General features: G+C 37.7%; 1 protein-coding gene across 11 annotated transcripts in view; it reads left to right on the top strand.

Moving 5' to 3' along the window:
- ctnnd1 (catenin (cadherin-associated protein), delta 1) overlaps window positions 1-21,146 on the top strand; it is an 87,742-nt gene that overhangs the window by 41,127 nt on the left and 25,469 nt on the right. For 7 of the 11 annotated variants that reach the window (XM_051932539.1, XM_051932537.1, XM_051932542.1 and 4 more), the window contains 4 exons: window positions 3,450-3,521; window positions 3,874-4,017; window positions 8,431-8,753; window positions 11,178-11,468. In XM_051932539.1, coding sequence (XP_051788499.1) covers window positions 3,450-3,521; window positions 3,874-4,017; window positions 8,431-8,753; window positions 11,178-11,468 — 830 coding nt within the window. The remainder of the gene's footprint in view (window positions 1-3,449; window positions 3,522-3,873; window positions 4,018-8,430; window positions 8,754-11,177; window positions 11,469-21,146) is intronic. The other 4 variants (XM_051932546.1, XM_051932544.1, XM_051932545.1 and 1 more) reach the window with 1 other exon arrangement.

Below are 21,146 nucleotides of genomic sequence, written 5' to 3'. Positions count from 1 at the left end.
TACTTCAAGGCTTCAAGCCCAGGTGCATTACATAGTATTCACCAAATTAAAATAAAATATAACAAGTGCAATCTTGGTGATGACATCTTACCAACTGTACCATCATTTAGGCAAACTGCATTAATATGGACCTTGCTTCAAGCTAAGCTATATACATAAATAATAAAAACTGCAACTTGCATTTATAATGCTGTTTGTGGTATAGCCCTATGGAAGCGCATTAGGGCCATTGTGAAGAAAAAAAAATATGGACACGGAAGAAAAAAACACTATGTCGAGAATAAATTCGACATGTTGACTATGTCAAGATTAAAGTCGACATTTCCACTTTATTCTCAGTTTATTTTATAATTAAAGTAGAATGTTGTAAACTAAACTTCATCCTAAAATCAATGTTTAATTTACTAGATTTTCTCGAACCCCGTCACAAGTTAATGCAGCACATCAAATACTTTGTGTTAAGTGTTCCCCGACCCAGTCGTTAATGGCTACGCTTCTTAAACTGACTTCCTCCGCACTAAGAGCAGGCGCCTGCAGCAATCACCGCACAGAATCCACTTAATGATATTCCTGCTCTCTACCAAAACCACACGATAATTACCAGTCACCACACGATAAACGTCTTTGTGAAATTAAAACTAGTTATTAACTTAGCCGACGGAGTGTTCAGAACTTTAAAAATATCTTCGTTATACATGTTTAATTGTGCCATCCATTCAGAGTTGCGCCCATCTCTGAACGAGTCGATAGCACATCGCAGAATGAATACAAGCAAAACATACACTAGCAAGTTCAAAAACAAGTACAACTTGGCTTGCAGTATTATCCAGTAGTATAGAAACAGTATTTACACATCTGACCTTTTAAAACTAAAGTATCTCCAGGCGACGGATGTGACTCCTTTTTTTCGGCAAAAGTTCTTCTGTTCATCGCATGTTCAACTTTACTTTTAGTTCAGTTTCGGAATGCTCTCTGTCCATTTTCACCGCGCGGCATTCCTATGCTACCGCCCACTATTTGGTGGTGTAGCAGTGAAAAAGAGCCCTAGTGCAACAAATCTGTGTTTAGCGGTGTAGCAGTGAAAAAGGTCCCCACTTAAACAGTTTCCCGCTGCGCCACGTTCCGAACGTCGTTTAGGCAATTTAAACTGGTGTTGTGGTATAAGAAAAATCCATATCATAAAAAAAATAAAAAACGGTTTTCGGTATGAACCGGTATACCGCCCAGCACTAATATCTATGAGTGAGTGATTTCCCTCCCGAGTGTCTCATATTGGTTGCAGTTTATATTGAAAATATGTGCAATAATTTGGGATGTAAATTGTTCCGTTTCTAGCATAATGTCCACAAATGGCATGGATCATGAACATGCTTAGTGCTGTGTGACATATCGTTTTTATAAAATGCAGCAATACCTTGTCAATTGAGTCAGAAACTCCTTTGGTGTGGAAAACTGTGCCTATCAAATGTTATAATGGATTACAGTACTGCATAATGCAGTGTGTTACCAGCGATCAATTATTGGCCCCCAAAAATGATAGTAAATGAAAAATATATTTAGAAATGTTTGCTGTTGAAAATTGAAATATTTTTTTGTTTTGAAAGAAAAGATTAATGAAGCTTGTGCACTCTCACCCCTTCGTAAACAAACCTGTTTCATTTACATTGGATATTTGGCAAAATTTTTGTAGCTGCCTTTTTCAACTGTTTTAACGCTCTGGATATCTTTGAACAGCATCGTTGTCTGCACTTGTACCTTCATCTACAATTCAAACACATTTTATGCGAAGTGTGTTAAAACCATCCAAAAATTACAGAAAAGTTTTGGCCGTGCGTATCTTTAGTCTGAATGGCCATTTCAGTTAGATTTTTTTGATTGCAGTCGTATCATATCCATATCATTGAAAGATGTTCCATGTGATGAGTAGAAGAATTTCTTTAAGTCACTTTTGTCGTATATGATGAAGTGACTGGTCCATACTTTTACCTTTTTAATAAGTCTGTGCCAACAACTCATTTATACCTTTTTGTTACATTCTATTATTGCAAATGATGCACCATCTATATGAAGCTTTATAATTTCAAGTTTTTGTTCTAGTGATAACCATTTACGTTTGTTTGGCACACTGTCTTGTTGGTACTTTCTCTTTCCATTCATAATTATGAAATAATTTTTTTAAATATAACCCAAGACCGTACAGCTGCAGTGGCACTTTTACACTACTGTCACAAAATTGTAGGTGATAGTTTTTTCAGATAGGATGGGTTAAGGGTATTCCATATTTGGAACATAGCCAACAGTGTTATCTGCTTTTTTGCTTCCAGATGTTTTAAAATTAGTGTTATAGCAAAAACGTGTTAATAAAAATCTCATTATACAAGGAATTACTGTACTCCCTTAGTAAAGCATAAAGTAATAGGTTGATGTAATTCAGAAATGCAAGCATGAATTAATAGGTACAGGATTAGTTTCACACGTGATTGTCAGTTTCCTGTTTTCATCACATGAGCACAATGTTTAAGAATTCATAATTCAAAGATATGCATATTGGAGCCCAGACATTTTTATTATAATCAGAGTGTCGTAATTATTAGAGTGGCTTATATATAGTGCAGTTGTGTTAATTAGCTGTATTTTGAATATTGGTTTTATTGGTTAGTTTGGTCCATTTGTCGTTTTGCCACTTAGACTTTCAGCAGGGGTTAAACGTTTTTCCTCATTAGCTGGGAGAATACCAATTTAAGCAAAATTCTGTCATTTATATAGTTTTCTGTTACGGTACTCAATGTCTTGAACACTCTTGAAATGCACTCAATTTGAAGCCATTCCTCCTACAATTTAAAAACATGTTTGGAGGGAAAATATATTTATAATGCAAATAAGAACATTTACATACAATTTAAATCATTTTACTCATTTTGTAGTTTGTACAAGCATTTTATGTCCTTCGCTTTACCAACTTAACTGGGTGTTTTTATTCCCAAATGTTAATTTTTCTTGGTAAAGAATTACTTCGTTTTCCATCGTTGGTTATAGTTCATTGTTTCTTGATGGGATGTGCTTTACAGAGATTGCTTTCTCTTTGCATTTCTCAAATTACATTTTTCATATCATTTTTAATGTCCAGTTGGTTTGTATATAATATACAAATGGTTTCTCGTTATCTCATATGACATACGGTATGAAAAATGTGTCCGGTATCACAGTATTTATAGTGACTAATCTACTTTTAACTGGCATTTATATTAATGGTGAGTGTACATAGATCATTCTGGATATTTTTCTCCTAATATTTTCCTAATATTCTCCCTTATTTTATGGTTTAATTCTTTAAGCCATTAACCTTGCTACATGTCATGTTTGCCAAGCTTCCTTTTTCTTTTCTGTCCCATTTCTGTAGCATTGGGAGGGGGTGTGTTTGAGGTTTTTCTCTTCTGTGTTCTGTCCAGAATGGCCGGCTGACTGGTGATATGGATGTAGAGAGACAGAAGGTTGCTGACATCTATCTTAACGGAGCGCAGGTTGGTTTGCATGATGGATGCTCTTTTTTACAATGCAAGCAGCATAGATATGCCTTCAAACAATCTTTTTAAAAAAAGTTTTGAGCAAGCTTGTTTGCTTTGCATGTTGCTTTTTAGAAATAGTTTGTCAATGCTTGTATGCAAAAAAGAAACTTCAAGCCTACTGAAAAATAATTCTGATTTTAGTAACTTGCCTTGCCACACGTATCCTTGACTTGTTTTTGGTCCTGCTGTGATGAATATTGATAGGAGACTGAACATTTTTTTTTTTTTTAGTGGTCCACTTGATCCGCTGCTCCTCTTTGGCTAAATCAGATTTTAATCTTGGAGCTTTATGCTATGTTTCTTGCAGCCTCAAGCTCACCAGTACAGGATGATAGACCCAGGGCATATAGTTGAAGAGACTGTAACAGTGGAAGAAGATCCAGACCAGCCGGAATCTGTAGTTTCTGTAGAGACCTCAGAGGATGGAACAACAAGACGTACTGAAACCACAGTAAGTGGTTTATTAAGCTCTATTCAGATATTTACTGGAATTGGCTTATTCATCCTAATCACAATGCTATGATAATTAGAATGTTAAGCATGATATTAGAATTGTGCTTATCCTCCAGTATGGTGTGGTATGAATCAAATGAAAAACTTTGAAACAAATATGGACCAATTTTGTAATCCCTTAAAAATAAAAGTAAGGGAGCCTAATGCCTAATCCAGAAACGCGGCTGCCACTAGCCAGTTGCAGTCCCTTCACTTTTATCATTGTCATCTGAACACGATGTCTCTCCTGGTGGGAAAACTGTGCACTGAAATATGTGAATGTGTCTATTGGTTGCCAGCCTCATTGGCTTGCTTTGGCAATCCTGTGTTTCAGCACTGGCCCTGTTTCAAGGAGCTTTTCCATTTGGAAACCTTACAAAGAGTATTTTAGAGAAAATGTTAAGCTTCTTATTAGTGCTGGATATCAGCACTCCTGTCCCAATTCAATTCCAATTCAGTATCAATTTTTATCTTGACTGAATTAGTGTGAATGGATATATTTGAAGTTGGGACATTTTAATGTAATGTGGCACATTTCAGTGTAACACTTTATTTGAAGGTTGTTTACATTATGATATTTGAAGGGTGTTTATGCAGTAACTTCATAACATATGCATAAGTATGGAATTACATTTAAGAAGAAATTCTTGATTAGTAATGAACAGTTATCAGTATTTGGAAGATGTAGAATGTAATACTATTGATGTTCTAAAAAAAAAATTACAGCAGTGCACTCATTCAGAATTCACCATAATTTAACTAACATACAGTATGTATCGCATCACAGTCCACACTTTGTCATTGGGGGCTTCTTACGTGCATTAATACAATTCAAAGACATCTACATCATAAAACATTTATCTTTCAAATATAGAAATCCAATATTGCTTCTTAAATAATGTTATTGAATAATGTATTTGTTATGAATCTCAGTGTAGACACCTTTCAACTAAACTATTAGCCATATTTATTCCTCCAATGCAGTGGTCCCCAACCTTTTTGACAGCAAGGACCACTTTATTAGACATATGCTTTACATTTGCCAATCCAACAGATTGCACATCACAAACATTAACACTCTCTTTTTTTCGTGTCTGCCGTTTCTATAGGAGGGTGACAATGAGTTAAATTCCAATGGATGTTTTTCAAATGTTGACAAGCAATAAGCAAAAGGAATCACTGAAAACCACAGACAACAAAAACAGCAAAAAAAAAAAAAAACAGTACGAGGAAAGTTCGAAGAAAGATTTTCTTTTTTTTACAATGTTTCTGTTTGGGGATCGTTGTGCAAACGTGCACAACTGAGCTGCGACCACAGATCTAACTGCTCTGTGGATGATTCGTTCAAGCATTTCAAGGTCACTTTGTTGTAATGAAAGCATCTGTTGAATGTACTTCGTAGTAACGTGATTTCTATAGACTTGTGTCATATGGGGAAACTGTCGGGACCATAAAAATACTTTGTTGTAATAGTCTCTCACCTCGGTGTCTCTCCTCTCTCTGCACCGCTGCAAAGCACCGCCCGCCAAGCGTTCTGAAAAGTCTGAGTGAGTCGCCGTTGCCGGCAGTTCTCTCGCGGCCCGGCTGTCAGACGGCTGCGGACCGGTAGTGCTCTAATGGACATTTAAAAATTTGAATTAGTTCAAATTAAAGATACAGTGGGAAGACTTGTCTTTCTATAATTCTACAGGTTACACATCTTCAATTGGTCACTTGTAAACGTAATGTTAATCGGTCTCAAATGCGTCCTTAGAGTCCTCAGACAAAAAGGAAGCATTTTAAAAAGAGGGTCTAGAGCTGATGCTTGTTGACATTGAATGAATGGAGCATAAAAGAAGAACCAGCCATTGTGACTGATAATGCCGCTAATTATGGAGCTACTTCAGGTTGGCTGCTTTGCGCATACACTTATGAATTGCAGCTTTTTAATTGTAGCTTTAGGTTTGTAGTCCAAATGTAAATCCTTATAATATTTCACTTGTGTCCATCCGTGTTCGATGTAAACAATGGTTGCCCCAACTACTATATCCTTCCACAACAATAGTAAGGAATCGGTGTTCCTGGCAGAGATTTGATCTTAGGCTTATCTTCAAGTCTTCAATTCTTCAATGTGACTAGATTTATTCAGAGCATGCTTTGTTACTAACCGAAACTGCATTATGACACTACCATTTTACACCTCCTTTTACCTTCACTTCAACATAATTCTCCCAATAAAATAACAAGGCACATACAGCCTAGCTGTGACCAACAGGAATGGTCTCGCTGGCCTACATACTCTCACCAATGCACAGAAAGAAGCAGAAACATCTACATTACGCCAGACCAACCAGCACAGGCAAGAGCCTTGGAACAACAAAAGACAACATACGACAAACCACAGAGTGACATTATCTGAACTTCAGCGGCAGCAAGTCTTGCACCTAGACAGTGAACAGAAAACGAATTACACAACCTTTTTGAAGAGCAGCGGCAAACTGCCAAACAACAAAAAACATTAGAACAGAAAAACTACAGGGATTTCATAACAATGACAACTCAAAACAAGATATTCACTTTATATTATGGCGTGGGCAATTTCCCAGTTCATTTAGCATATTATGTCTATCACCAAATCAAAAGGTACTTGCGGGTTACACACAAGGGAATATTTTCAATGACAATAATGTTTATGTAACAAATAATGTTTTCCAACAATTATTGTATACATCAGTATACTACATTACCGGACGGCCACACTTCACACATACTAACTTGCATCTTCCCTGCATTTTCTTTCTTATCCAATATTTTCCATTAACTTGTTCATGTTAGACTTTGTATTGTAAATATTCATGCTGTTGTAGGTAACTGTAATAACATTTCATGCTTTTTCTGTGGAAAGCCTTAACAGGTGTATTAGCGCCATCTACTGGATCGGACACAAAAATCTACGTATTGTAATTGAGCATGGTATATTCATGAGATTGATTTTGAGACTTTTTTGTTTTGTTTAAATGAAAGATTAGTCAGAAAATTAGTGTTTTTGCCCAGGCCACCACCTTATCAATTTAAATATATTGCTTAAGGGCCTCTTGTGATTAATTCACTTCCATCAACATCGGAACATCTTTGTAACAGTTGAGGTATATTTGGCATATTTGAAGTTATTCTGTCAGTTTTGGCATGCTGTTTTGTTCGGTGGTGGCTATGAGCTTCTCAGTGGGAAGTTTTCCTGTGAACTGCTTTCAAAGTTGTAAAAATAAAAACACAAACATCAGCCAAAAATGGTGTGTTTTTGTAATGTCATTGTATTTGAAGGGCAGCATACACACTTATAGAACATTAAATTGCTTTTTATTTTCATGCAAAGACTCAGCAAATCCTTGCTGGGATTTTGCCTGGTATAAAGAGTGGCAAATCAAGTGTCTAAAATGCAATTCATTTGAATGAAACAAAGTGGAATAGAAAGACATCAAAAGTGATAACTCCAAAAATTCCCCTAGCACAAGAAGGCACATTATTTATTGGCAGTGGCTAACTTGGTGTTCAGCTCCTCTTGCATCTTAAATTGGGTTTTCTGTGCAGAGATAATAGTGCCTCCAGGTGCTCAAAGTAATTGGGTTATCCTCCAAATGCCTTTGCCTTCAATCACACTTGTTGGTAAAATGTTTTTTGTAATTCTAAACACATGCTTTATGATATCCATTTCATTCGAACCTTGCAAGTGGCATGCTTGCTTTGTATTTTTTTGCTTTTTGTTCAGGATGTGCTGCTTTTGTATTTTAGCAGATTACATAGTTTACGGTGAACTTTGTAACCCTTTATGCCTAAAAAGCGCATAAATCGAGCTGCATATTGCACACTTCTGTTCTACTTTTGGATATAAAACAAACTGCTATGTAGCCTAAAAACTGCAAGTCATTTTAAATTAACATGTTTGAAAATATGTCTAGTAGGCATGACAGTCCAGAAAGGCACTTCAGTTTCCCAATGCATATTTATATTGTATAATCAGTAAGATAACTTGGTTTTAAGTCTTAGGCAAATCAATCAGTGGTTAATTGTTATCGCTAGTATTTATAATATATGGAGAAATTATGCCTATATTCTTGTATCTGGAGTTTGTAATAAATTTGCAAATAAGAAAATTGCTGACTTGACTGTGCAGTGACCCTCGTAATCTTTTATCTGTGCATATTTATTATGACTTTTCTTGGCTAAAGTTAGTTCCCTTCCCCAATGTAAATGGGGCCTGAGACCGTGATTTTTAATATTTAAGGTTAGCAGCAAGTCAAATGTCTTTTTAAAAAGGTGTACTTTTCAGGGTTTTTTTTTTTTTTTTGTAGTTTGTAGGAATCATTTTTAATACTCAAATTGTTCTGTTATACAGGTGAAGAAGGTGGTGAAGACAGTGACCACAAGAACAGTCATTCCATCAATGTCAGATTCGTTGTCTGTGGATGGCTCAGTTCAGGGCAGCAACAACTACTCAGCTACTCTTGACCGTATGTATCAAGGTGGAAGAGGAGTAGTGCCAAGCAATGAAATGTACATGGGACCTCCAGGGACATCCACTGTGCCTCGAAATTATCACTATGCCGACACAGGTAGCTACCAGCGAAACTATGATGATCTTGGCTATAGACCTGGACCACCAGCACCTGATGCGTATGCCAGTTTGTCCCGTGTAACCCGCATGGATGAGCGATACAGGTGAGTTCTTTCTTTTAATGCAGAACTTCTATGTAACAATTTTAACTTTGCAAATTAAGGGTGCTGAAACAGTTTACTGTCGGATATAGTGTTTGTGAATGATATGAATTTTTTTCTCAAATTGCAAATTTCTTACTTTAATTTTTTACTTTTTATTGGCTTGGTGTAGATTTAAGTGTTTCTTAGCCAAAAATCATCTTGATTTGTGTAATGTTTAATCAACTTGAATATTACTGATAAACAGGACAATGGTAGTATAGAGGATTTTTTTTTTTTTTTTTTTTTGAGGTTTTATGCTGTCTAGTCCATCCGTTTCACTTGACATTTTGTCCATCCATTTCACCTGACATTTTTCGGTTCCTGTATGTGTTTCGGTTTGGTCTTAATCCTATTACTCCTTCCTTTTTCAACTCATATGCGTATTTTTCTTTTCTGTCTGCTGTTCTCTTAAACACGCAGTTAATAAAAGCGGCTCCACAGGGAAAGGTGTTAAGAATTCTAATTTTTGTGGTTGTCCAGAATTCTAATTTTTATGGTTGTCCAGTAATCCTGACCTGCTTTTCTGTAAAGAATTTTTCTTGCTTTAGTTGGAATAGTAAACAAAGTTAAAAGCCAGCCTTCAATTAGCAGAAAGTCCCTGACCACAAGTTTACATTTGTATGCTTTTACCAAAAATAAAAGCCAAAATCTATGGTTATAAGTCATGGTTTAATTTTCTAATCTGTATTTGTTGGTACTGTTAAATTGTTAAACATTATCTCTTGCTTGTTCACATAACAGTAATGACCAGGAAGGTCATCTTTAAGCAAATGCATTCACTGTTACAAGCTGTCTGCCACAGGTTTTTTATTTTTATTTTTTTTAATTTTTTTTATTTTTTATTTTTTTAAGCACCCGAAACCAGAATGAGGCAGAATGGCCTCCTTCCAGGTGTTTTTCCATTGTATGTGGGATGATTGTTTTAAAACCCGTTGAAATTTTTCCTACTGTCCCACATTTTACATAAGGCATTAAAAGTAGTATGATGTAAATATTAATTTTTGCCAGCTTTTTTTTAGTACTGTTTGGAGATGGGCACATTTTAAAACATTCAAATGTCAATGTTTGACATGGTTAAGAAATTTGCACCATCTTCCTTTTTTTTGCACCAGTGTGTAGCCCATCTATACATACAAGATCTGTCACTGTCAGTAAGCACTTCACTTAATTAGTGCTCCCACACACAGTGGGTGATATACCGGTTAATCTGGTAAACTGAATGAAATTCTTATTAACGTATGGTTTTTGAGAAAGTAATTTTTCCAGTATGTTAAAAATTAGTGGAAAACCTGGAAACATTTAAACATAAAACAAAAACACTATGCATGCAAAAGTGTCATGATGTTTTTGTATTGATGCCTTGAAGGTAATGTCTGTGTGTTTTGAAATAGTATCTGAATCATGTATAATAAGTCTGCCACTTGAAATATATTACCAGTGGCTGCTGTTTAGTTTAATTTGTTGATGTGAGCCATAAGAAGCAAACTAGTAAGAGAAAAGGAGAGCAGTCTTATTTCCATCAGTTCAAGAGAGGTGAACATTCAATAGAATCTACTTGAGAAAGAGTCCTAAGTGTTTAAGAGTTTGAATTCTGACCTGGATTGGGAGCAACCTAATTAAGGAGATGTCTTTTAAAGGTAATTTCCAATACTGCCCTTTGTAAGACGCATGCTGCAGTCAGATCCTAATTTGATTCCTCCCTGTATGCAGTTTGCACATGAACCTCTTACTTGTATTGATTTTCTCCCAGCTGCTCTCATTTATTGTGAAGTGTTTTGAATCTAAGTTGGCCAGTGTTAGGGAAGCATAGTAGATTACATGTTTTTGTGGGGTTTTTTTTGTTTTTTTTTTTGCCTTGCTGTGCTGCACACACATTCTTTTGCAAAGATGGAAGCCCTTCTAAAAGCCCTCCAAACTGAAAGAGATCCCACAATTTATGTACACCGAGAGTAAATGCAAAGTGTAGTGCTTCTGAGTTTAGGTAGAAGTGCTATGGAGTGATTACAGGGAGGGAGAGTATTTGTATTTTAAAGGAGGTGGCAGTCTCTTCTATGTTAAAACTGAACTTCAAAATTACATTTCTGGAATATTGCATCCCAAAGCATGTATTAACTACCATGAATCATTAGTCACTGGTGACTTCAGGATTTGATAGTTGAAGCAGCTGTTAGTTATGGCAGGGAGTCGGGTGTGAGATAGGGAAAACAAGGCTCTTGTGCTTTTGTAACATATAACATGTGCATTTTAAGATCTTAGTTCTGCACCTTGATCTACCTAATTTTCAGGACCAGTTACTTAATTCTCAATTCTCATAAGCTATATGTATATTGCTGACAATTCATTTTGTATTAACATTTCTATTCTCCTTTTATTAAAATTTTTTAGACCTGCAGATGGTTACCGCACTCTAGATTCTGCTTACCGGGCTCCGAGTCGACAGAATGATCTTTATGCAGCCCAGCCTCAAGTTCGAATGGGCAGCAATTTGGAACTAAGCAGTCGCCCTCATCCGGAACGTTATATTGCCGAACCATATGGCCTAGAGGATGATCAGCGGAGCCTGGGTTATGAGGATTTAGACTATGGTATGAACACAGGAGGAATTCCGGATTACTCCACTGGACCTCGGCGCACTGGTGGAGGAGGAGGCACACTTGATCCTCGAAGGCGGCTAAGGTACAGAATTAGAGGTTTTTTGATTTAGCTAACAGCTGTACTTGAATGGGAGACCAGCCAGAAAAGAATCTAATTTTATTGTAATCATTCCATACAAATAGATCAATTTATCACAAAAAAAAATTGAACACAAATCAAACCCCACCCCTGAGAAGGAGAGCTTAGCCAAAGGAGAATTGCTTGGGGCTTTTTAATAAGGCAACAATAAACAAAAGAAAGGAAGAAATATATATATAGGTAAAAAAAAAAAAGGGAATTAAATGTGGTAATAGTTATTTCTCTTACTCTAAAATATTGATTACATCCTGCCAAGTTTTTAAAAAATTCTGTAATTTTTTCCAGTTTTAAATAATATAAAACATCGGTTTCCCACTGACTTATCAGAGGAGAGTTAGGATTCTTCCAATTTAACAAAATAAGTCTATGTGCCAGAAGTGTAGTGAGTGCAGTCACCGTTTGCTTGTCCTTCTCCACTTCAAGTCCGTTTGGAAGAACACCGAACACAGCTGTTAATGGGTTAGGAGGGCTTTTGACCCCAAGGCTGTCTGAAAGGCACTTAAAAATTTTGGTCCAAAATGATGTTAGTTTGGTACAGGCCCAAAACATGTGACCCAGTGAGGCAGGAGCTTGGTTGCATCGTTTGCAGGTTGGATCTTGCCCTGGAAACATTTTCGACAGTTTTAAGCGAGACAGATGAGCTCGATATATAATTTTTAGTTGAATAATTTTATGCTTTGCGCATATGGAGCTCGAGTGAATTCTCTGCTTTGCTATCTTCCACTCCTTTTCTGATAAATTGATTAAGAGATCTTCTTCCCAATGTCCTCTTGGGTCTTTGAAAGGTAGGGACTCTAATAAGATTGTATATAATGCGGAAATGGTGTTTAATTCCTCAAAATTGAGCAGTATTTTTTCCAGCATGGTGGAGGGTACGAGATGAGGAAAATCTGGCAGTTTCTATTTAACAAAATTTCTAATTTGAAGATAGTGAAAGAATTGTGTAGCTGGGAGGTTGAATTTGGAACGTAATTGTTCAAAAGATACAAATATGTTGTCTATATAAAGATCTCTGAGCATTTTAATCCCAAAACTTTTCCAGATATTAAAAACTGGATATCTTTGCGAGGGTTGAAAGAGGTGGTTCTCTTGCAGAGGTGCCACAGATAAGATTTTCCATCTTAAAATGCTTTCCAAGTTGGTTCCATATTCTAAGTGAGTAAAGCACTATTGGGTTATTAGTATATTTGCGATAATTTGCATTTATTGGAGCGCAGAGCAGGGAGTATAAAGAAGTACTACAGGATTTTACTTCTATTGCGAACCAAGCCTGTGTGTGCATTTTTTTGTGTCCAGGTTTTTTATGGCTTGTATGTTTGCTGCCCAGTAATAAAACCGAAAATTAGGTAAAGCCATGCCACCTTCTGCCTGAGGTCTTTGTAGGGTCGCTCTTCGGATACGTGGGTGTTTTGAGTTCCAAATGAATGAGGTTATTGTTGAATCTAATTGCTTAAAAAAGATTTATTGATATATATTGGAATGTTTTGAAATAAAAAAAAAAAGTTTAGGAAGGATATTCATCTTGACAATGTTAATTCTTCCGGCTAGAGTGAGATGAAGGGTTGACCATCTGTGCAAGTCTTGCTTAATTTTTTCAATACAGACGGCAGAATTTTGTTGATAAAGAGCTTTGTGTTGTGATATTTACCCCTAGGTATTTAAACTGATCTGCCATGGTAAAAGGTAGGGTGTCCAATCTAATATTATATGCTTGTGAATTCACTGGAAAGAGTATACTTTTATTCAGATTAGTTCTAAGACCAGATATCTTTTGAAATTCTGTGAGTGCTGTTAAAACTGCAGGCACAGTGTTTTCTGGGTCTGATATATATAAAACCATATCATCTGCATATAGAGAAATTTTCTGTTCCAGTCCTTCTCTGATAATCCCTTTTATCTGATAGGAATTTCGACAGTGAACCGCCAGTGGTTCAGTGGTGATTGCAAACAGCAGTGGTGACAAGGGACATCCTTGTCTTGGTACCACGTTCTAGCTTAGTCTGAACAAATGTTAATACAAACTGAAGCTTCTGGATTTGTATACAGTAGTTTGATCCATGCACAAATATTCGGGCCAAACCCAAATTTCTCCAATGCAGTAAAAAGGTAGTTCCATTTAATCATATCAATTCTTTTTGTGCATCTAATGATAGTAATATCTCTGGGGTGTTTGATTTTGCTGGTGAATATATAACATTAAACAAAGCGTCGGAGATTGGAAGATAGGTGTCGGCCTTTAATAAATCCAGTTTAATCCTGTGATATTACCGAGGGCAGCACTTTCTCCATCCTTCTAGCTAGAGTATCTTAACATCATTATTCAGGAGTGAAATTGGTCTGTATGATACGAATTATAACAAGTCCTTATTTTGTTTAGGAAAGACGGTGATTAATGCTTGACCAAATGTTTGAGGTAGTATTTGGTTGTCTCTAGCTTCTGTAAATGTTGCTAATAAGAGGGGAGCTAGCTGAGTGGAGAATTTCTTATAAAATTCTACGGGGTAACCATCAGGGCCTGCTGATTTCCCGCTTTGAAGTGACTTTATAGCATCTAGTAATTCTGTTAGCATCCGAGGTTTATCCAGTTCCTCAGCACTTAAAGCATCTATTTGTGGTGTCTGTAATGTATCCAGAAATGCATTAGATTGTGTGTTGTCTTCTTTGAGCTCAGTAGAATATAAGGATTTATAATAATCTCTAAATGCGTGCATTATATTTTTATGGTCAATGATTTCTTCTCCATTCGTGTTGATTACTGGTATTGCATTGCGAACTTGTTTGTGAATTTGTTGAGCTAAAAACTTATTAGCTTTCTCTCCATGTTCATAGTAATGATGTCTTGACTTATAAATAAGTTGTTAAGTTTCTTTAGTTGTTAAGATGTTGAGTTCTGTATGCAGGGCCTTCCTCAGAAAAGAATCTCAAATCTTTGAATCTCAATGTTCCAGTGTGCTGATGGGGGACACTGCTGAGAAAATGGTGCCATCCTTTCAATGAAACTTAAACAAAGGTAACGACTCCCTGTTGTCACAAAAGATCCCCGATCATCCTTTGAAAAAAAGAGTACAGTGTCCCAAGATGTTCTGGCTAAATTGCCCCAATGACCTTGTTCATTCTGCCCCTCTAAGTATCCCATGTTTACAATTGGCTTCCTCGCTCACCCTTTTACCACGTAATGGCTAGTTTGTGGTGAGCGTTCTGGAACAAACATGGCTGCCATTATATAATCCAGGTGGAATGCTGTCCTTCAGCAGTGGTTGAAGTGGTTCCTACTGTGTTAGTAAAGTGCTTTTGAGGAGGATAGAAAACTGGTATACAAATGTAATTAATAATGGTTCTGTTTAAACTTTCAGGGTCAGGGCCGATCCTTGTAGTAAATAAGGTATTCTCTGTTCAGAATAAACAAAGTACAATACTTTTAAAATGTTTGATTTTGAATGATGGAAAACATAACTTGGGCTTTGGATTTCAAAAATGTAAGCAATTAAGTAAAATGCAACTAACTCAGAGTACAAAACATTCAATAAGCTATCAATCTAAGAGAAATCCTCTTCTAGGGCGGATGTCGACAGGAGGGGTTGAGGGCGAATGTCGACAAAAGTCGACATCCAGGGATAGAGGGCGACAATCAGCTGTTAGTGGCGACAAAACTCAGTCACGTCACAGGCATTCCCTCTGTGCTTGGAAGAATGCTAGACTCCTTGACTTGGCAACTAATCCTTGCCTTTGTTTACATTTCGCAACTCACGCACACGCAAGATGGCATCGACATGTCACAAGGGAGCGAAGTGAGTGCAGAAAACACTCGGCAGACGATGTTTTGCGCATTATCGGGAGTCCGACTCTGATTTTTCAGAATCGGATTTTATTGACAGTGATCAGGAAATCGAGCGAGAGAGTGAGAAGCCAGCATCAGCTGATCGGACACCAGCCGATGCCGCACCAGCTGAGCGCATTTGCGCAGCCGATGCATCTACGGCAAGGTTCGCGTGAGAGGAATACACAGACATTGATCCGTGGGAGCTGAACTGGCTACTGGACTTCACAAGGCTCGCTGTTGGACACGACCGATCACCAGCTACTGGACTAATTCAGGCTGCTCTCTCCTGATGCTGCTGTCAGACGAGACAAACCGGTAGGCAGAGAAATTTTTTGAATCGCGGGCTGCGCTTGCATCACATTCTCGTTTTTCAAAGTGGAAACCCACAACAAAAGATGAGATGAAGGGCGTTGTGGCATTACAAATAGAGATGGAACAGAACTGGTGATTATAACTTCAGGGAGCATTGGTCCAAACGTGCTTTGTCCCCTGGTGGCTTTGGACAGGTTATGCAGCGCGATAATAGGTACGTGATGCTGCAAAGTTTTATTCACTTCTGTAATAAACAAGCAAATCCCAAGGGGTGAGCCAGGCTATAACGCCATGCATAAAGTTCAGCCCCTGCTTGACATTGTGGAACCAACATAGAAACAATTTTATCAGCCTGGCCATGAATCTATGATAAAATAAAAGGGACGCCTTTTTTTCTGCAAATATATGCCAGACAAGCCCACAAAGTATGGCATAAAGGATTTTGTACTGGAAGAAGCAAACACTGGTTTCTGCCTGAAAGTAATTACATATACAGGAAAGTATTTCTTTCAAAGAGAACTGTCCCTTGACAAGTTAGGTTGTGCTGGAGCTGCTTCAGGGCTATGAACATTTGGGTCATGTTGTGTACATTTGGACAATTTTTATACATGCCCAGAATTGTTCATGGAGCTACAGAGCAGAGGAATTGGAGCTTGTGGCACAGTGAGGGTGAACAGGAGACACATGGCTTCACAGTTGAAGCCAGACAGGCTGAAGATGAAAAGAGGTGACAATACAGTTTTCATGCGGGCAGAAAACTTGGCGGCATGGCACGATGGCAAACGGGTGACTTGTCTCTCTACAGTACACACAATTATATGTGAGAAAGTGTAGCAACAGACAACTGAAAAGTAGGCACCAAAGCAACACATTGTAAGGAGTGCAATGTGGCAATAACTGCAATTGGCTGTTTTGAGCGAGATCAGACTTAGCAGGACTTTGATATGTAAAATGTATGTGATATTTATGTGAAATCGATCGGAATGTGCAGGCTCATATAACATGCAAGACAGTAACGTTTGTTACTATCCAGAAAAACTAAAATGTTTTATAGTAACAGTACCTCCACTACAATCTTATTTTTTATAACAGGTATGAAAAAAAATTGGTGACCATAATGTCATGACAGTGTCATTTGATGCATTCATATTGGTTTGAAATCTGAGGCAGGCAATAAGCTGGGGTGAAAAGGAATGGTAATAACTTGTAAAGTAATAGAAATGAAATGTAAGCAAGGAATAGCCTCGTTCCCATTGCTTGGAGGTGAAAAACATATTTTGCTTTCTTTCTCTGGCTTTATCATACACTGCAACAAAATCCATGATCATACTGTAAATGTTTGTGATCTGGTCAGTGTAGCATTTGATCCCATGCACATAGAAGTGCACCCACAGAACCAAATTTTGACTTTGGGTGCTCTTCTCTTTCATGGATGGAGAATGTAAAAGGCCGGAGACATGGCCCTGTAAACTGTATTGTAGTTAAGATAGATAGATACAGTATATACACACACAAGTGGCAGATAAAAAGAGTAGTTTTTTTTTTTTTTTTTTTTTTAAACTAAGTAGGCACTTGTTAAGTTGGTCTTATATGGGCCCCATATAGGGTTTGGCTTTTATTCACTTCCTCCCGCTATTTTGCATCAGCACTGAAGAGTGTACCATATTACGAGCAAGCAACAAGTGACAATTTTTGATTGCATAATTAAATAAACTGACTTTTATTCAACATTACTAAACCCCAAAAATCTTGTCTATACTATGATGCTTTCCTTGTGATTTGCCAAGTATTTGCTACACCTAGTACTGAAATTAAAAATACTCAAAAACTGCAGGCATGCAAAGGTTTTATAATGAACAAGGTGTAACTTCAAATATTACACCCAAATTTTTTTTTTGTTTACTTAACCAGACCCCCCCCCCCCCCCCCCCCCAATCAAACCCTGTATTTAGTGACAACCAGCAGAAATTTTTAATCCCATGTGTTTATGCTGAACAGAGTAAGTTTCTGATGCAATATAGTTCTACCAGTAACGGCACACTACACTTCACTTGAGCATTCATAGTTTTCCTACGGTCTCTGTACGTTTAGCATTCGTTTGCTCAGAGGTTGATGCTTCCTGAGCAGCTGCTCTTTTCTCCGCCCTAGCAGCCCGCTTCTTGTCTTCTTCCATCGGCATCTTTTCACATTAAAACTGATTAAGTCAGTGTTTGTGTTGCAATTACTTAATACGTTTTCTTTATTTTTTTTATTTAAGCTGGCACTTAAGTCTTCAATCTGCCTCAAAAATGATTTAAGATATGAAGGGGTAGGGGAAGTGACAGCGAAGGTGGTAGGGACGAGAACGACGCCCGTACGCATGCGCCGCACGGCCACCCTGCTGGCCGCTGCCAAGAGTTGATTCTACCATAAAATAAAAAAGAGGAATAACCTTGGAGGTCAATCACCACCCCGAAAGTGTATAGTAGGAGTCACATAGTATATGTTTACCAAATTTCAGGTCAATAGGTCAAACGGTTTGAGAGCTACAGGTGATTTAAAATCCTGGACAGCCACGGTAGCATATTATATAAGAAGATGGCGACCATTGTTGGATAACAAATACCAAAATGTCCATGAAAAAAAGCTCATGGTATTAATATCAACATATGAAGTCATCCAGTCATATGTTCACAACATCCCAAACACATGTATTCACCTGAAATGTTACTGAACTTCCTACAAACACTCTCGTGAACTAAAACATAATATGGTCAGATGTGCCCGAGCATTTAAATTGAACACCTGCCCAAACCCCCAATTCATTGTTCAAGAGTCTAGCCCAGTATAATGGCTTATTCATTGGCTAACATTACGTAATAAGTAATATAATGTGAAAGATGTACAAAGGTAAAAAGTATAGAGTAGATTTGTACATATCCAAGATGTTTCAACAAGCTCAAGATCAATTCACCTGGGCAGTTTCATAGTCTGCTGATAATTTAGAGGTACTCCAGTTGTGGAAAAGAATGAAAATGTAACTTTCAGGTGGTGGGACTACAATTAAACACTCATTCGTATCTGACTACACTGTATTTTAGTTCATAAGAGCATGTTCTGGACGTAAACTATTTAACAATATTAAATTCATATGTTTGGGACATTTTAAGCACATGATTAGATATGTGGTTGGTATGACACGAATAGTGATTTTTTTGCTTTAGGTTTTAATATTGTTTGTTGTCCAACACAGGTCACATCAGAGACTTGCATTGTGTTAAACTTTTAATTTCCATTCTGCATGAGAACATAAGATTTAAAGTTTTTCTTGGCCATCACTACAAAATATGAGGTAACTAACATACAGTGCTTCTGGAAAGTATTCACAGCGCATCACTTTTTCCACATTTAGTTATGTTACAGCCTCATTCCAAAATGGATTAAGTTTTTTTTCCCTCCGAATTCTACACACAACACCCCATAATGACAATGTGAAAAAAGTTTGAGGTTTTTGCAAATTAAAAATAAAAAAAACTGAGAAATCACATGTACACAAGTATTCATAGCCTTTGCTCAATACTTTGTCGATGCACCTTTGGCAGCAATTACAGCCTCAAGTCTTTTTGAATATGATGCCACAAGCTTGGCACACCTATCCTTGGCCAGTTTCGCCCATTCCTCTTTGCAGCACCTCACAAGCTCCATCAGGTTGGATGGGAAGCGTCGGTGCGCAGCCATTTTAACATCTCTCCAGAGATGTTCAATCAGATTCAAATCTGGGCTCTGGCTGGGCCACTCAAGGACATTCACAGAGTTGTCCTGATTCCACTCCTTTGATATCTTGGCTGTGTGCTTAGGATCGTTGTCCTGCTGAAAGATGAACCGTCGCCCCAGTCTGAGGTCAAGAGCGCTCTGGAGCAAGTTTTCATCCAGGATATGTCTGTACATTGCTGCAGTCATCTTTCCCTTGATCCTGACTAGTCTCCCAGTTCCTGCCGCTGAAAAACATCCCCACAGCATAAAGCTGCCACCACCATGCTTCACTGTAGGGATGGTATTGGCCTGGAGATGAGCGGCGCCTGGTTTCCTCCAAACGTTACGCCTGGCATTCACACCAAAGAGTTCAATCTTTGTCTCATCAGACCAGAGAATTTTCTTTCTCATGGTCTGAGAGTCCTTCAGGTGCCTTTCGGCAAACTCCAGGTGGGCTGCCATGTGCCTTTTACTAAGGAGTGGCTTCCGTCTGGCCACTCTACCATACAGGCCTGATTGGTGGATTGCTGCAGAGATAGATAGATACTTTATTAATCCCAAGGGGAAATTCACATACTCTAGCAGCAGCATACTGATACAAAAACAATATTAAATTAAAGAGTAATAAAAATGCAGGTATAACAGACTATATGGTTGTCCTTCTGGAAGGTTCTCCTCTCTCCACAGAGGACCTCTGGAGCTCTGACAGAGTGACCATCGGGTTCTTGGTCACCTCCCTGACTAAGACCCTTTTCCCCTGATCGCTCAGTTTAGGTGGCCGGCCAGCTCTAGGAAGAGTCCTGGTGGTTTCGAACTTCTTCCACTTACGGATGATGGAGGCCACTGTGCTCATTGGGACCTTCAAAGCAGCAGAAATTTTTCTGTTACCTTCCCCAGGTTTGTGCCTCGAGACAATCCTGTCTCGGAGGTCTACAGACAATTCCTTTGACTTCATGTTGGTTTGTGCTCTGACATGAACTGTCAACAGTGGGACCTTATATAGACAGGTGTGTGCCTTTTCAAATCATGTCCAATCACCTGAATTTACCACAGGTGGACTCCAATTAGGCTGCAGAAACATCTCAAGGATGATCAGGGGAAACAGGATGCACCTGAGCTCAATTTTGAGCTTCATGGCAAAGGCTATGAATACTTATGTACATGTGCTTTCTCAATTTTTTTATTTTTAATAAATTTGCCAAAATCTCAAACTTTTTTCACATTGTCATTATGGGGTATTGTGTATAGAATTCTGAGGAAAAAAATGAATTTAATTCATTTTGGAATAAGGCTGTAACATAATAAAATGTGGAAAAAGTGATGTGCTGTGAATACTTTCCGGATGCACTGTATATATAAAGAAGTGTGTGTGTTTTAACAACAAATAAGAACAGCGTATGTGATGTGCCACCTTCACAGTAATAAGATTTAAAGCAGTTTTTAGTCCATATTGTGGAACAGGCACACCAAAATAGTTTTGTGGAATAAGTCCTATTACTAAAGCAATTTGTATTTTAAACATACTGAATGTAGATGTTTCATGTCTCATTCATCTTCCACAATAGTAGAGTTGAAGCTCTGTAATTTTTTACCTGCTTTTTTTTGTCTTGGAATCTGCAAGCCACGTTCAAAGTAGAATGTAATTACACAAAAAACCTGGAACCTGAATAGTCTATAAATGGGATAAGGTTCCAGTCCATTGCAGGACACACTCATGCACACAACATTCACAAAGGGCCAGTTTATAGAAGTCAATC

The sequence above is a fragment of the Erpetoichthys calabaricus genome, chromosome 10 (assembly GCF_900747795.2).
Source record: "Erpetoichthys calabaricus chromosome 10, fErpCal1.3, whole genome shotgun sequence".
NCBI lineage: Eukaryota > Metazoa > Chordata > Cladistia > Polypteriformes > Polypteridae > Erpetoichthys > Erpetoichthys calabaricus.
Note: the sequence above shows the minus strand (reverse complement) of the source record. Positions and strands in the feature narration are given on the sequence as shown.